The sequence below is a fragment of the Amblyomma maculatum genome, chromosome 2 (assembly GCF_055883805.1).
Source record: "Amblyomma maculatum isolate TAMU_Amacu chromosome 2, ASM5588380v1, whole genome shotgun sequence".
Classification (NCBI taxonomy): domain Eukaryota; kingdom Metazoa; phylum Arthropoda; class Arachnida; order Ixodida; family Ixodidae; genus Amblyomma; species Amblyomma maculatum.
In genome coordinates, this window is record NC_139345.1 from 208,199,867 (window position 1) to 208,217,183 (window position 17,317).

General features: G+C 47.8%; 2 protein-coding genes, 4 non-coding genes and 1 pseudogene across 6 annotated transcripts; all 7 read right to left on the reverse strand.

Annotated features, from left to right (window-relative positions):
* Positions 1-4,663: 4,663 nt before the first annotated feature.
* LOC146201155 (uncharacterized) lies at positions 4,664-6,232 on the reverse strand (annotated as a pseudogene).
* Positions 6,233-7,887: 1,655 nt separating this feature from the next.
* LOC146201156 (uncharacterized) lies at positions 7,888-9,457 on the reverse strand. The gene has a single exon (XM_084592498.1). It carries the CDS (start codon positions 9,455-9,457, stop codon positions 8,267-8,269), a length of 1,191 nt encoding a protein of 396 aa, XP_084448624.1. The 3' UTR covers positions 7,888-8,266.
* A 137-nt stretch (positions 9,458-9,594) lies between these two features.
* Positions 9,595-9,667, reverse strand: TRNAF-GAA (transfer RNA phenylalanine (anticodon GAA)). The gene has a single exon. It is a non-coding gene; the product is annotated as a tRNA-Phe (tRNA).
* Positions 9,668-13,077: 3,410 nt separating this feature from the next.
* LOC146201158 (uncharacterized) lies at positions 13,078-14,503 on the reverse strand. The gene has a single exon (XM_084592499.1). It carries the CDS (start codon positions 14,501-14,503, stop codon positions 13,259-13,261), a length of 1,245 nt encoding a protein of 414 aa, XP_084448625.1. The 3' UTR covers positions 13,078-13,258.
* Positions 14,504-14,636: 133 nt separating this feature from the next.
* Positions 14,637-14,709, reverse strand: TRNAF-GAA (transfer RNA phenylalanine (anticodon GAA)). Its single transcript has one exon. It is a non-coding gene; the product is annotated as a tRNA-Phe (tRNA).
* Positions 14,710-14,786: 77 nt separating this feature from the next.
* On the reverse strand, positions 14,787-14,859 carry TRNAF-GAA (transfer RNA phenylalanine (anticodon GAA)). The gene has a single exon. It is a non-coding gene; the product is annotated as a tRNA-Phe (tRNA).
* Positions 14,860-14,936: 77 nt separating this feature from the next.
* TRNAF-GAA (transfer RNA phenylalanine (anticodon GAA)) lies at positions 14,937-15,009 on the reverse strand. Its single transcript has one exon. It is a non-coding gene; the product is annotated as a tRNA-Phe (tRNA).
* Between the last annotated feature and the right edge of the window lie 2,308 nt (positions 15,010-17,317).

Here is a 17,317-nt window from a genome sequence, read left to right on the forward strand (position 1 = left end):
GCCCTGGGCCTCCACAGTGTAATGCCCGGTAAAAAGGCACCGGCAGCATCACGTCAACGAGATCTTTATACAGTTTTTTTTTTGGAACATTGAAAAGGTAATCAAAAGAAAACCGCACTTCCAGCAACTTGCACGAAAAAACAACCTCGCGCAGGTAGCCAGTCACATTACCAGGCATGCTTTCACATGACACTATCCATTCAGGGAGCAACCTCTGCAATCGCACTTGCATCACAGTTCTTAGAAAGATATCTTTTTGATCACGCAGGAATATAAATCGCGAAGCCACTTGACGCAAAATCAAATGGACAAGGCCAAGCCCGTCCCTTTTAACAGAAATAAACAAATTCGTCCGGGCGGTTTTTTCCCACGTGGATGCCCAAATAAAAACAGAAAAAACGCGGTGCATTTTCTGAATTGAGGTTCGTGAGACGCACAACACATTCATGAGGTACCACAGCCTCGAAATAAGAAAAACATTGCAAATAGAAGCGCGCGAAAACATTGAGAGTTGCCTTCCTTGCCACGCATCCGCTTTTTCTTTCGCTCTGGATGTTTCTTCCATCCAGTGCACGTTGGGATCTCGATAGCAATCTAAAGGCACGTCTAGATATCGCGTTGGGAGAGCAGACCATCGCAGCTTACATAAGAAATCAGGTGTCACGTCCCAATCACCGTGCCAAAACCCAGAGCTTTTCTCCCAATTGATCTTACATCCGGTTTGATCACAAAATGTTTGAGCGACACCCGTGACTTCACAGATGCTCTTTCTGGTTGCACAAAAGACTGCAATGTCATCAGCGTATGCTAGCATTTTCACGTGTGTTGATTGCAGCTTGAATCCTAAAATGCGATCGGTATCAAGGATAGCCAAGCAAAGTGGCTCTAAATACAGTGCAAAAAGTAGGGGTGAGAGCGGGCAGCCCTGCCTTACTGATGACCGTACTGCAATGCTGTCAGTCAGTTCACCATTCACTATAATACGGGTCGTGCAGTTCGCATAAGCCATTTTAACACCCTCCACTATGACTTCACCAAGGTTAGAATGCTCTAAAATGGAAAAAAGAATTTCGTGAGAAACACGATCAAAGGCTTTCGCCAAGTCTAATTGCATCATGGCTATCTGACCCCCGAGTGCATCAACACATTCTAGTACGGTTCTTGCGACATGTATATTCGTGGCAATCGATCGACCCCTGATGCCACACGTTTGATGAGACCCAACCAATTCATTTATTACGCTTTGCAGTCTTTTTGCTAAAACCTTCATGTACACCTTGTAGTCAACATTGGTGAGGCTTATCGGTCGATATGACCCCACCAACAGTCGTTTCTCCGGATCCTCTGTCTTGGGTATTAGAACAATGTGCGATGTAGAGAAAGACAATGGAACAGCATTACGTTCGTAAGCTTCAGTGATTACATCGAACATAAACTGAGCCGCATAGTGCTGAAACGTTTTAAAGAAGACAGCGCTTAGACCATCGGGCCCAGGGGCTTTCCCAGGTGACAGGTCATCTATTGCAGATTCTATCTCCTGTAACGTTATCGGTGTTTCTAGGCGCGCTTTACTTTCGTCATCCAGTGCAGGCATCAGTCTTAGAAAGTCTGTTTGAAAGCCGCCTACAGTCTCAAGCTTAGCGCTAAGCAGTTCTTCGAAGTGCTCTGCTACCGCATGCTGAATATCTTTAGCATCTTCTGTGATATGGCCGCCATATCTTATACTCCTAATTTCTTTCTGGCAGGCGTATCTTTTCTCGTCTGCTAGGGCTCGTTTTGTCGGCACTCCTCCAGCCCAAAGTTTTTCAGCCCTTGCACGTATGACAGCCGCTGTGTATCTTTCGCCGTCGATTGTTTCCAGCTCACTTTTAAGCTCTCGTATTTTACTGGCGAAATGCCCTGGCACAGTACTTTCCATGCTCAAAAAAAGAGCAATTTGTTCATTCAGTTCTTTTTCTTTATCTTTCTCTTTGTATCGCAGCTTACTACTCTTTTCTATTGCTTTCAGTTTGACCCGCTCTTTGAAGCTGTCCCATTCCGCTGCAAAACTTACTGGTCGCATAGCAAGACAATTTTCAAACTCTGTCTTAACTTCAGTAAGGAACTCTTCATCGGCAAGAAGTTTGGCATTCAGTTTCCATAGGTACCAGTTAAAGCGCGATTTCTTTCCTTTGCGACCAGACACTGCACTCACGAGACAATGATCGCTGAAAGACACAGGTTTGACCTCATATGCAGTACATAGGGAAACAAGATCTACCGAGGCATACACCCTGTCCAATCTGGCATGGCTATCTCGCTGAAAGTGCGTGAACTCTGGCTGGTTTCCAGTGGAGAACACACTACCAACATCCTCAAGGCTATACTCATGCACAAGTGCATTCAACAGCTCGGAGCTTCTGTCTCTTCGAGGTTTACACTTGGCCGCTCGGTCCACAGCTGCGCACACACAGTTGTAGTCACCAAGTACAAGCAAGATTTTGTCGACCTTCAACCACAACTCAATAGACTGAAAAAACAATTCACGCTCACGCCCTGAATTGGGAGCATACACACACACAACACGCCAGCATAAATTAGAGTAGGTAAAATCGGTAACCAAAAGCCGACCACTTGGACAGGCAAAAACGGACTCTACGCTTACTCCCAGCGTGTTACGTATAAATAAAAGGCATCCACCCGATACACCAACAGAATGGCATACACACACATAAAAGTTTGTTTGAAAAGAAGCCACTATACGGTCAGTGCTTTCTTGGCTCTCAATCTTTGACTCTTGCACAGCTGCTATATCTATATCATTATCCACAAGGAGGCGACTGAGCTGGCATTGTCGCCTTCTCGCTCCCAGTCCTCTAACATTCAAAGTAGCTACGTGTAACGGCGAATTAAGCTTGAGAGTCATGTACTAGAGAGAGACGCCAGTACCGGCATGGTGCCTACCTTCATGGTTGCGTGGCCTCCGCTTCTGACAAACAGCGGCGTATGCATGCATGTAATGTCCTGCCAGCAGAATGTCGGGATGCATTCAAACGAAGTCCAAGCCCATTGTTTCATTTTTGCTAACACACGCACCACTTGGTTGTAGAAGGTTCGTGACGCTGGTCGGTAGGCAGCCGACCCACAAATCGTTCAGGTCTCCACAAAAACTACGGAGGCGGTTTCCCCGCCTGCCGCGTGTCAGCCGAGAAGTTCGGCTTCGGTCTTAACGTGGCTCTTCGGATGCCAGAAGTTTTCGGCGGCGGCTCACCACAAACACCGCCTGGCAGCTGAATCTCCTCGACGCTTTCCTGATGCGGACGTTTCGCGGCAATTAAGGCTGCTGTCTCCGGCGCAACCTCCATGGCATCAGTACAGGAAGGCTCAGTACTGAAATGATCCTCAGCGTCAGAAAATTTGGTTAAGTCTTCTGACCCTTCCTTTGACTCGCTTTCATGGTCCTGGGATGGAGCGTTCAAGACATGCCGAGGTTCATTCTTTTCATTTGAGACCGTCACCTTATCCTTTGTTAAAACCGTCATGGAAGGCGCGTCCTGTTTCGTTGACTGACCTCTAATGTCAGCAGCCTCCTCCGCATCCGCCTCGTCCATAATTAACTCTGACGAGTCTTCGCTGGTCCCAGGTCCGGCAATGCTAGCGTAGGTTCGTGCACACTGGTTGTCTTCATGCCCGAACCGTCGGCAGGTTCCGCAGCGAGGAACGCGGCACTCTTTGCGGATGTGACCCGTACTCCGGCAGCGTAGGCACAACGGGGGTCTGCCTGGCACAATGACGAGCGCGAGCTCACCGCTAACATTGAGCTGATGCGGCAGGTCGTCGAGCTTCATGCCAGCTTTCAGCTTCAGCGTGACGAGTCTAGTTGTAGAGCCCTTTTCCAGCATACCTTTAACACGCCAGCGCTCCCGGGAAACGTCTGACACCTTTCCGTACGGCGCAAATGCAGCACGAACATCGTCATCTGGCACGTTGTGAAGTAGCCAGTGAAGCTTGAGTCGCACGTCCTGGTTCGCCGGGTCAATCACCAAGCTGCGACCGTTTTTCACAGACAGCTCACCTACACTGACAATCTTGTTGACGGCTTCAGTATCCTTGAGAGTGACGGCCCAGACGTGGCTCATCTGATACGCCCCCATAGCGATAACATCGGGGATTAGCGAGTGTTGTGCTAAGGCATCCCGGAAATCTTCCACCCGGTACGGGCGGGCCCTGATATCGGCGTGCAAAAAAAACGGTATTCAAAACAAACCGACCTGTTGGAAGTCCAGGCAAAACGACCTGGTAAGTGTTGTCCTTTTCAGCAGTCCTGTTACCGCGGCCTAACATGGCCGCTGAAGCCGCTCCTGAGGAGCCCTGCATCCTGCGTCCGTTCACTGGCGTGGCCGGAAGCAGAATCCCAACTGAGCTATTTCGGCAAGACGGGAGCGCGTATATTTGATACGTCTTCTGTCTATAAGAAGCGTGCACAAAAACAAAATTCCAAACATGCTGTGCCGAAACCCGGGATCGAACCAGGGACCTTTAGATCTTCAGTCTAACGCTCTCCCAACTGAGCTATTTCTTTTTTTTTTCTTTATTGCCTGATCTGCGGCCAATACAATACATGTCTACATATTCACACAATCGTAGTTAAAAGCGCTTGCCAACCTTTGGCTAGCACATGTTTTTAAAAACGCTTCAAGTTAACAAGGTCATCTAACACCGGCAACCATTCTGGTGGGTCTGTTCTCGATTTACATACTTTACGAATGTACAGTACACTTTCCATAAAGTACTCTCTGGCGGGCCTGGGGTTTAGATCTGCATGATGTACCGCCATCCGAGTGCGCCATATGCCGTGCATGCATAGTAACATTATCATATCATGCGGCACCCCTCCATCGTTTGATGTAGGGAGAAAGCGGATGCCATATGGTGTTAGCGGTAAGTCCTTTTTTAAAGTGCGTTGTAGTATGTCCCACAGAAAAAGAGCATCAGAACACTCAAGAAAAATATGATCAATTGTCTTTGGTCTTCTACAATGGAAACAGTTTACTGTCCACGGAACAAAAATACCTTTCTGCTCGAGCCATGGTTTCACTGGTAGAGTTTCAGTGTGTACTTGAAAAAAGAAGCTTTTTACCGAAGGTCGAACTGGCATCCGCTTTACTCTCTTCAATACATCTTCACCTTTACCTTTTGGATATATCAAGCGATACATTGGCTGTGGCATGCATACATCCACAACATCCTTGTACAATTGCCTTCGGGTTACGTCACCCAGGTATTTTACTGAAAAACGTGCTTGGAGAAATTGAAAGGACCCAATAACCTCTCGAAGAAATCCGCGCACACTCGATCCCTTAACACGAGTTGAAGACACAACAAAAGATGGCACATGATCACACAGTCGGGTTTGAATCACAGTCCTTAAAAAGGCATCTCCTTGGTCTCGCACGAACAAAAACCTCGAAACCACTTGTTTCAAGAACAAGTGAGCCAAACCCAGTCCGCCCCCTTTTACTGTACGAAAAAGGTTCGTGCGGCTTGTGCGCTCCCATGTCGACCTCCATATAAATACTGCGAACACCCTATGTAGCTTTTGTATGCTCCCTCTCGATGCACACATGACTTGCAGAACATACCAAATTCTCGCTACGAGAAACAGGTTACAAACAGTTGACCTCGCGAAGATGGATAGGTCCCGCCCACCAAACTTCGCGGTTTTTTCTTTGAGCTGCTCTGCTTCCAGTTTCCAATATTCCGACGTGTCTTTATAGTGTTGTAGGGGTACACCAAGATACTTCGTTGGCGAGCGTGACTATTTCATGTTTTCAAAACGTACTCGCGTGGGACCCCATTCCCCATGCCAGATTCCTATAGATTTTTCCCAGTTAATGCTGCTTCCCGTCATCCTGCAGAACTTTGTTGCTGCGCTTACCGCGTTAGTGATACTGGTCTCATCAGTGCAGAATACAGCTATGTCGTCCGCGTATGCTAAAAGCTTAACTTCACTTGAGGAAAATCGATAACCGGTGATAGCATTGTTGGTTATAATGCTTAAACAAAAGGGCTCCAAAAACAAGGCAAATAGTAAAGGCGACAAGGGACACCCTTGCTTGACAGATGATTTTACTTGAAATGGAGTGGTTAATGCCTTATTGACTACAATCCTGGTGAACATGTTAGTATAGCATAACTTAATTCCTTCTATTAGTACCTTCCCGACGTTCACATGTTGCAAGATACTGAACAGGATTTTGGGAGCGACTTTATCGAACGCTTTCTCTAAGTCTAACTGTATCATTGCTACCCTCTCACAGTACTCTTCACAACACTCTAGGATAGTTCTAGTCACGTGGATGTTTGTTTGAATTGAACGCCCCCTGATACCACACTTTTGGTGTGTCCCTACCAACCTCTGTATTGCGCGTTGGAGTCTTTTGCCTACTATTTTCGCAAAGATCTTATAGTCTGTATTTGCAAGCGTTATCGGCCGGTATGCTCGTACTGACAACAGCGTAGTAGGGTCGTCCGATTTGGGAAACAGCACCATATGACTGTGCCTAAAAGACGGAGGCAATTGCTTTATGCTGTATGCTTCTTCTATTACGTGGTGTAGGACTATAGCGAACTGGTCTTTAAACGCTTTATAAAACTCGGCGCCGAACCCGTCAGGTCCCGGCGCTTTGCCTGAGTTTAATTCGTCTATTGCACACACTGCTTCTGTAATGGTAATTGGCGTTTCTAAACTTGCTTTCATCTCATCATCTATTTGCGGCATGAGCCTTAAGAAATGCGTTTCAAACCCTTCTTCCAGTTGTTGCTCCCGACCAAGTAATTCACAGTAATAATCCACAAAAGCGCGTTGTATCGCCTCGTTATCTCGCACAACCTTGTCCCCGAACGTTATCGCTCTTATTTCGTTGCGCGTAGCATAACTTCTTTCGTCTGATAAGGAGCGTTTTGTTGGAGCTTCACCCATGTACAGAGTTTCTGCGCGCGCACGGATTACCGCTCCCCTGTATCTGTCTACGTCGATTATTTCTAATTCGCTCTTTACTTCCTTGATTTCCTTACTGAATCGGCCTGGCGACGATGCTTCGACGCCTAAATAAAAATCCAACTTAGTACGCAGTTCATTTTCTTTCTGCCTTTTGTTTTTACTCATTACACCGGCACTTTCGATCGCAATCATTTTCGCCTCTTGTTTAAACAGTTCCCATGCCTCACTGTAGCTTTCCTGCCTACGAACAAGCAAGTCGTCAATTTTTCTTTGAATTTTTTTAACAAATGATTCATCATCGAGAATCTGTACGTTGAATTTCCACAGATCCCAGTTGAATTTGGGCGGTTTTCTCGGACCCAGCATCACCATGACCAAACTGTGGTCAGTGAAAGAAACGTTTGTAACACCATACTCGGTGCACACAGGTACTACTTTTGCAGATACATAAATTCGCTCCAGTCTGGCGAGGCTGCCTCGCTGGTGATGGGTAAACCATTGTGATGTTGAATTCGACATAAATAACCCTACATCTTCTAGTCCGCGGTCGTCAACCAGCTCGTTCAAAAACAACGAACTCGCATCTCGAACAGGCGCCTGCCTAGTTCGGTCTTCGGTTCGGCACACACAATTAAAATCACCCATCATTACGATGATCATTTCATCTGTGTTTAGGTGGCGCTCAACTGACTCGAAAAACATTTTGCGTTCACCCTCCTTATTTGGAGCGTATAAACAAATGACTCTAAACTTGTTTCTTTGCAGTATAAAGTCACACACTATTAGACGGCCACTGCCACAAGTATAAACACTTTCAATGGTTGCTTCCAAGGACTTCATAACAAAAAGGCCACAGCCACCCGCTGTGCCAGTAGCGTGCGAAATGCACACATTATAATGTGCTCTGAAAGGTTCCACCATGCGGTTTGTTGCTTCCTCACTTTTAACTTTTGTCTCTTGAATAGCAATGACGTCGACGTTGTTTTCCATGAAAAGCCGACTTAGTTGATATTGTCTTCTCCGAGTGGACAAGCCGCGCACATTCAGCGTGGCCACATGCAAACTTGTTTCTATGCTCACTGCCATTTTTTTCTCAAGGAGCTCCCGAACCGCATGGTGTTACCTTCGACTTTGGAGCCCCGGATCGAAATCTCATTTTCTCCCCCTTGCACAGTCTTTTGCAGCCTACAGTTCACAGACACGGCGTTTTTTAAATCGCCGCGAGAAGCTGTCCCTGCCTTAGCCATCGCTCGTTGGCGGCTCCGACACTCACTTGGCTGGGGATCACGTCGGTGGCATCACCGACGGTTTTCGCTCGGGTCTCGGCTCGGGCGGAATTTTGGGTGCCACTCTCAAAGACGGCCTTCGGTTGGGCAGAGCTTTCACTGGTGGCTCCTCGTTGGGTTCGTGTCCTTTGCCGTGTGAATCGTTGCTGCTGTCGGCGTGAAGTCGTTTCGTTGCTGTAGGCATGGTTGACATCACGGCGTCTTCTCTTTCCTGAGTTTTCCCAGGCGATGCACAAGGAGCTTCGCTCCTATTTCCACCATTCTCGTCCGCAGCGTTTTCCGCCGCAGGAGAAGCTTCCGATATACTCTTTGTTTGCACATTAACTGGTCCTTCTGTTTCAGAAGCAAGTGCGGCATCCTTGTCTGCAGTAGGTGGCACGCCCCCTCCACCAGCTGCTTCCTCTGCGTCCACTTGGTCCATGAGATGTTCTTCCTGGACTTCGTTGCCCGCTCTGATACCTGCTACATTGGCATACGACCTAGAACACATAGCTTCTTCATGGCCGTATCGCTTGCACATGGCACAGCGAGGCACTTTACACTCCCTCCTGATGTGCCCTCGGCTATTGCATCTCAGACATAACGGCGGGCGCCCCGGTGCGACTAGTAGTGCCGTACTTCCAGAAATGCGTATTTGGTGAGGCAAGTCCTCCAGTGTCACACCGGGCTTTATCTTGAGGCCTACAGTTCGGGTAGAGGAACCTTTGTCTGCCATACCCTGAACGCGCCAGCACTCCTGAGACAGGTCAGTTACTTTGCCGTATGGGGCTAGTGCCACACGAATATCTTCGTCAGGGACGTTATGAAGCACCCAGTAGAGCTTCAGCCGCACATCCTGGTTAGCCGGGTCGATGACAAGGCACCGTTTTCCTTTCACTTGAACCTCGCTAGCTTCCAAAATTTTATTTGTCGCTTCTGGGCTGTTAAAGGTGACCGCCCACACATGGTTCATCTGGAACGCCCCCAACGCTAGCACCTCAGGGAGCATTCCGAGACGGACCAGCGTGTCGCGAAAATCTTCCACACGAAAAGGCCTGGCTTTCAAATCGCCGTGAAGAAAGACGGTATTCAAAACGCACGCACCTGTTGGCAATTGCGGCAGCACAACTTGATAATCCTGGGCATCACCAGCAAAAAACCTGTTTCCGCGGCCCTCTCGGGCCGCTGACACCCCTCCACCGGAGCTCATGATAACACGTCCGTCACGCTCGGTGGCCGGAAGTGGAATCCCCAACTGAGCTATTTCGGCAAGACGGGAGCGCCGTATATTTGGTACGTCTTCAGTCCATAACAAGCGTGCACAAAAACAAAATTCCAAACATGCTGTGCTGAAACCCGGGAACAAACCAGGGACCTTTAGATCTTCAGTCTAACGCTCTCCCAACTGAGCTATTTCGGCTTTTTTTTTTCTTTATTGCCTGACTTTGACACAAATACAACGCACTGGAAAACAAAACAACAGGAACAAAGGAATAATATATGTACACAAAGCTAGTTCGCGTTGCCTATCCCCCACTGAGGGGCAGGCATTGACATTTTAAAATTCCTTGAGCACCGTCAAAGGTTCCAGCTTTGACAGCCACTCAGGAGCACATGGTTGGAATTTAAGCACGTCGAGCCATCGCTGCACACTTTCACGGAAATACATGCGGGCTGCCCGTGCATCTGGATCGCAGTGATAACCAGCCATTCGTGCGCGCCATATACTGTGGAGGCACATTAACATAACCTGGTCTAACGGCATATCATCGTGGTTATCCAATGGCAAATACCTAATGCCATGGGAGTCAAGTGGCAACTGTTTTTTAATTGTCCTTTGCAGAACATCCCACAAATATACCCCCTCCCAGCAATGCAAAAACACGTGATCTATTGTCTCTGGCTGTTTGCAGATGAGACATTGGGCCCCCCACGGTAGGAAAATACCCTTTTCCTCCATAAATGATTTTACACTCAAAGTACCGATATGTAGCATAAAGAAAAAAGTTTTAGCTCCCGTAGCAACTTGCATTTTCTTTACGCGTTTTAATACATTACTTCCTGTGCCTCCATAGTATAAAGCTCGGTACAAGGGCACCGGGAACACCACTTCACAAACATCCTTGTATAATGTTCTCCTGTTAACATTACTTAAATACTCTTTCGGAAAACGTGCGCTTAAGAATTTCACGCTCAAAACAATTTCCCTAAAGAATCCAAAAAGAGATCCCGGCATACATTGCGTATAAACTACGAAATCAGGCAACGCTCGACCAAGTCTTTGTTGACACACTGTGCGCAGGAATGGATCACTGGCATCCCTAAAAAACATAAACCGGTTGACAATCTGTCGCACAAACAAATGACCCAGACCAAGCCCTCCATGCTTCACCTGCCGGAACAAATTTGTCCGACTGCACCTCTCCCAACTCGAGGCCCAAACAAACACCGCAAAAACTCGATGCAATTTTTGCACATTTACGCGGGAGCAATGCAACACTTGCATAACATACCATAACTGACTAATTAAAAACAGGTTACAAACTGCGGCTCTTGCAAATATTGATAATTGAGCGCTTTTCCATTTCTCCGCTTTTTCACGGGTTTCTCTGACCTGCTCTAGCCAGTATGGCTCGCTTTCCTTGTAAAATTCCAAGGGCACACCCAAGTACTTTGCAGGCGTTGTAACCCACGACACATTAGCGAAAGTGTCGGGGGTCAGCTGCCATTCTCCGTGCCAAAATCCCAGGCACTTACCCCAGTTAACTTTACTCCCTGTGACTTTGCTAAAATGTTTTACCACATCCACTGTCCTCTTTATACTCTCCTTATTTACACAAAAAACCGCAACGTCGTCTGCGTAAGCCAGCAATTTGACTTCTGACTCCTGCAGTCGAAAACCATCAATGTCATTGTTTTGTAGGATGCTTAAACAAAATGTTTCAATATAAATGCCGAACAAAAGAGGGCTGAGGGGGCAACCTTGGCGCACCAAACGTCGTACGTTGATGGGGGCCCCCAGTGACTTATTGACAATTAATCTCGTAGTGCAGTTACGGTACGCCAAGGCCACTCCCTCTCGAATAACAGAGCCGACATTAACATGGTCTAATATACTGAACAGAATAGTATGCGCCACACAATCAAAAGCTTTCTCCAAGTCCAACTGCAGTAAAGCAACACACGCATGAGTTGCATCGCAGCATTCGAGCACACTTCTCGCTTTGTGAATGTTCTGAAAGATGGATCGCCCTTTGATACCGCACGTTTGGTGAGGGCCCACTAGTTCGCATATAACCGTTTGTAGTCTGCCAGCAAGCACCTTCATATAAATCTTGTAATCAACGTTTGTCAGAGCAATGGGCCTGTAAGACGACAACTGCCTAAGCTTATCTGGTTGGTCAGTTTTCGGAATAAGTACTGTGTGCGACGATCCGAAAGACGCAGGCAGTGCCTTCAGCTCATACGCTTCATTAAATAAGGCACACAATAAAGGAGATAGCTGTTGCTTGAACGCTTTATAAAAAGCCGCACTCAGGCCATCAGGCCCGGGTGATTTCCCAGGGTTTAAATTTTCTATTGCCTGCTGCACTTCTTTTTCGCTTATTGGCCGCTCCAGTCTTTCTTTTTGTTCGTCATCAATTTTTGGCATCGCGTCAAGAAAGGATTCTTTAAAACGGTCCAAATTAACCTCTCTGGACGAAAATAGCTCTTCATAATACTCCCGGAAAGCTTTCGCGATTCCTTCGTTATCGGTTTCTGTGCGTCCTGCCCAATCTACCTCTGCCACGTGATTTCGCCTTGCATTTGCTTTTTCTATTCCCAACGATCTTTTTGTCGGCGTCTCATCCATGGCCAATTTTTCCGCTCTCGCACGCACCAGTGCTCCGCGATAACGGTCTTCGTCATTCAGTTGAAGTCTGTTTTATTTTTCTAACGTCGTCCATGTATAACCCTGGCGTGTTACACTCCAGGGCTAACAATTTATCTAGCAAAGATCTTAAATGCATTTCATTTTGTTTTTCTTGAAACCGTATGCAGCTGGCCTTTTCTATAGCTTTGATTTTAATTTGTTGCTTACACAGTTCCCATTGTTGACCCAGTTCGTGGGTGTCCTCCTGACAAATATTACCAATTTCTTCTTCTACTAGTCTGGTGAATTGCTCGTCATTCAGCAGTTTATTATTTAACTTCCACAATTCCCAATTAAAACCGCTACCTCCCTTTCTTGGTCCAATTGTACACTGAACCATGCAGTGATCTGAGTACGTTACCGCCAAAACATGATAATCCTGGCACTTTGGAGCCAGTTCTGCGGCCACATAAATTTTGTCAAGGCGGGCGTGGCTAGCACCCTGAAAATGCGTATACTGAACCCGTCGCTCGCTCGTGAGACACTCTGCAAAGTCTTCCAGTGCAAACTCGTCAATCAAGCGCGAAAGTACCTCTGTGCTAGAATCCATAAATGTACGAAGGCTAGTTTTGTCACCGGACCTCAGTACACAATTGAAATCTCCCAGTAAGACAAGTTGCTTATCCGTGTTTAAATACTTTTCAACAAAATCAAACAAAGCAGCCCTCTCATCAACTATCGTAGGTGCATATATACAAACAGCACGCCACTCAGCCGAGCAAAAACTAAAATCAAGGACCACGCCCCGACCCGACGGAAAAGAAGCATGCGACTGCACTACAAGACCCGGCAACTTCTTCACAAACAGGACGCATCCAGCAGAAGTACCGACTGCATGGCTGACAACTGCGTAAAACCGCGACGTGAAACGTTGCACCATGCTCTCGGTCTCTTGTTCACCCTCGACTTTTGTCTCTTGAACTCCAAGTATATCGATGTCATTTTCATTTAAAAGGCGCAGGACTTGGCTCTGCTTCCTTTTCGCTGCTAGACCTCTCACGTTAAGGGTCGCAATCTTTAGTGACAGTTCATAAGCCATTTTCTTAGAGTGAAAAGAGGCCAAGAGCATGGTGCTTACCTCTCACGTCTAGCATGGCGCTAGACGCTTTCGTTGGCGCCAGAGCCATGAGGTTGGACTGGCAGACCTTGTGACAGGGGCGGCTTTTCGGCAGCTCTCCTGTCCGCCGAGACATTCGGTCTTGGTTTGAAGGTCGCCCTCCTCCCTATTGGCGTTTTTATCGGCGGCTCGTCGTTGCTAGCTGCCTCTGCCTGGCTTGTCTCTCTTGTGCTCTCGTCGTGGGCACGCTTCGCAGGGCCTTGGACGTTGGTCGCTCGGCCGCTGCTCTTTTCAAGGGTTTCCTGTCGGCCCGCAGACTCCGGAAGTTCAGTTTTTGAGCTCTCGGCATCGCTCACACTTTCTTCCTCTGACGGTCCGTTGTTCGGTAGCGTGACTTCCTTGTCTGGCCTACTGAGTATCTCGTCACCGCCCCCCGGGGGCACTAACATGCCTGTCGTTGCTGTTAGCTTTTCAGCTTCTCCGACCCCCTTTGCGGCCTCTTCTGTCTCTGCGACATCCATTTGGTGCTCCGTCATGTCCGCCCTCGCTGTCGGTCCAGTGGCCACTGCATACGTTCGTACGCAATCTTCCTCGGAGTGGCCAAAACGCTTACATGTCGAACACCGCGGAATTTTACATTCCCGGCGCACATGACCGGTACCGCGGCAGCGCAGGCACTGCATTGGCCGCCCAGGCACCACAACAAGGGCCAACTCCCCTGCTACTCTTATCTGGTGAGGCAGCTCTTCTATCCTCATCCCGGTCTTCAACTTCAGGAGTACGGCTCTCGTTGTGGAGCCCTTTTCGTGCACGCCCTGGACTCGCCACCGCTCACGGGTCACTTCGGTCACCTCACCGAAAGCCGCAAAAGCAGTTCGGATGTCCTCATCCGCCACGCCATGCAACATCCAGTGGAGCCGTAGCTTCACCTGTTGGTCCTCCGGGTCAATGACGATGCACCGTCGACCTTTCACTTGGAGCTCCTTGAAGGCTACCAGCCGCTTGGTTGCTTCAGTGCTGCTCAAAGTCACCGCCCAGACATGGTTTATTTGGTAAGCCCCCAAGGCCACCACGTCTGGGAGCGTACCAGTCTTGGCCAGGGCGTCCCGGAAATCTTCAACCCTGAAGGGTCGCACTCGTACGTCTCCGTGCAAAAAAACTGTGTTGAAAACAACACGTCCGGTGGGCAGATGCGGCAAAATGAGCTGATATTCCTTATCATCGATTGCGTTAAGCCTGTTATCGCGGCCAGCCTGGACCGCAATCGCCGCTCCGCCGGAGCTCATGATTCTGCGTCCGTACACGCCGGTGGCCGGAAGTAGAATGTCTGAGCTATTTCGGCAAGACGGGAGCGCCGTATATTTGATACGTCTTCAGTCCATAACAAGCGTGCACAAAAACAAAATTCCAAACATGCTGTGCCGAAACCCGGGATCGAACCAGGGACCTTTAGATCTTCTGTCTAACGCTCTCCCAACTGAGCTATTTCGGCAAGATGGGAGCGCCGTATATTTGGTACGTCTTCAGTCCATAACAAGCGTGCACAAAAACAAAATTCCAAACATGCTGTGCCGAAACCCGGGATCGAACCAGGGACCTTTAGATCTTCAGTCTAACGCTCTCCCAACTGAGCTATTTCGGCAAGACGGGAGCGCCGTATATTTGATACGTCTTCAGTCCATAACAAGCGTGCACAAAAACAAAATTCCAAACATGCTGTGCTGAAACCCGGGATCGAACCAGGGACCTTTAGATCTTCAGTCTAACGCTCTCCCAACTGAGCTATTTCGGCAAGACGGGAGCGCCGTATATTTGATACGTCTTCAGTCCATGACAAGCGTGCACAAAAACAAAATTCCAAACATGCTGTGCCGAAACCCGGGATCAAACTTTTTTTTTTTTCTTTATTGCCGTGAAACACAAAACAAAATACACATGATAAAACACGTCAACTACACTTGAGCTAACGCGTACGCGGCTAAAATCTTTTCAGGTTCACCAACTCATCAAATAGACATTGCCATTGTGGTGGATCCTGCTGCATCCTGAATGATTCGCGTATATACACCGCACTTTCAATGAAGTTTTCACGCGCAGATCGTGTATTTATATCTGCGTGACGCACCTGCATTCGTGTTTTCCAAAAACTATGGAGGCCAAGAAGCATAATTAAATCATAAGGTGCATCATCGTTCTGCACTGGTAGGAATCTGATACCGTACGGAGTTAGGGGAAGTTCCTTTTTAATTGTCCTTTGGAGGACGTCCCATAGAAAGACAGCATCCCAACACTGTAAGAAGACGTGTTCAATTGTCTCCGGTTTTTTGCACAACAGGCAATTTGTTGTCCATGGGACGAAGATACCTTTTTCATTCAGCCAGGTTTTAACAGGGAGCGTATTGGAGTGAAGTTTGAAAAGGAACGTTTTAGCTGATGGCCTCACGGGCATCTTCTTAACTCTTTTCAAAACGTCCTGCCCTGGGCCTCCACAGTGTAATGCCCGGTAAAAAGACACCGGCAGCATCACGTCAATGAGATCTTTATACAGTTTTTTTTGGGAACACTGCAAAGATAATCAAAAGAAAACCGCACTTCTAGCAACTTGCACGAAAAAACAACCTCGCGCAGGTAGCCAGTCACAGTACCAGGCATGTTTTCACATGACACAATCCATTCAGGGAGCAGCCTCTGCAATCGCACTTGCATCACAGTTCTTGGAAAGGTATCTTTTTGATCACGGAGGAATATAAATCGCGAGACCACCTGACGCAAGAACAGATGTGCAAGGCCAAGCCCGCCCCTTTTAACAGAAATAAACAAATTCGTCCGGGCGGTTTTTTCCCATGTGGATGCCCAAATAAAAACAGCAAAAACGCGGTGCATTTTCTGAATTGAGGTTCGTGAGATACACAACACATTTATGAGGTACCACAGTCTCGAAATAAGAAAAACATTGCAAATAGAAGCGCGCGAAAACATTGACAGTTGCCTGCCTTGCCACGCATCCGCTTTTTCTTTCACTCTGGATGTTTCTTCCACCCAGTGCTCGTTGGGATCTTGATAACATTCTAAAGGCACGCCTAGATATCGTGTTGGGAGAGCAGACCATCGCAGCTTACAGAAGAAATCAGGTGTCACGTCCCAATCACCATGCCAAAACCCAGAGCTTTTCTCCCAATTGATCTTGCATCCGGTTTGATCATAAAATGTTTGGACGACACCAGTGACTTCACAGATGCGCTTTCTAGTTGCACAAAAGATTGTAATGTCATCAGCGTATGCTAGCATTTTCACGTGTGCTGATTGCAGCTTGAAACCTAAAATGCGATCGCTATCAATGATAGCCAAGCAAAGTGGCTCTAAATACAGTGCAAAAAGCAGGGGTGAGAGCGGGCAGCCCTGCCTTACTGATGACCGTACTGCGATGCTGTCAGTCAGTTCACCATTCACAATAATACGCGATGCGCAAAACGCCGACAGCGCCACCTGTCGCCAAAGCCGCAAAGCGTAGGCGGGCTCGGTCGGGCGCTGTTCATGTCAGCGTCTATGCGCGCGCGTCGTGTTTTCGTCTTTGGTCGCGGTTTAACAGACATAACGCCGCTGTCAACCTTTAGCAATGTCCGGGAAGAATTGCTGCGTAGTTGGTTTTTCGAACACACATAAAATCTTGCCAGGAACTTGTTTGTATAAGTTTCCAGTGACGCTTCACGAGAAGGACGGCGGACGGGAATCGCGGCTGTTCCACGCAGAAAGCAAGCAATCGCACCGAATGACATTTGTTCAGGTTAATGTCATTTTTTCGACGCGCTGCTACACGATCAAAGCTAATGCCATTTCCAAATTATGGTAACTGTGATCGATATGCAAATATTGGAGTGCCTTCAATATGTTGCCATGATGACGGCGCTGTAAACGAAAGCAGACTTTAAATTGACATTCATGTCTTGCATATCTTGTAACCAACCTCTTGATTAGGACTGTCAATTACGAAGTTAGCGGCTGTGTCGGCGGCGTTTGTTTACGAAAAGGCACGGAAGGTGTGCACGTCTGCGCTCGACTGCGAAACGCGTACGAGTTTCAACAACGTACACTTTCCGCAG

Excerpts from the sequence above, each read along its gene's own strand:
- LOC146201156 (XM_084592498.1), bottom strand. The coding sequence starts at position 9,457 with ATGAGCTCCGGTGGAGGGGTGTCAGCGGCCCGAGAGGGCCGCGGAAAC.
- LOC146201158 (XM_084592499.1), bottom strand. The coding sequence starts at position 14,503 with ATGAGCTCCGGCGGAGCGGCGATTGCGGTCCAGGCTGGCCGCGATAAC.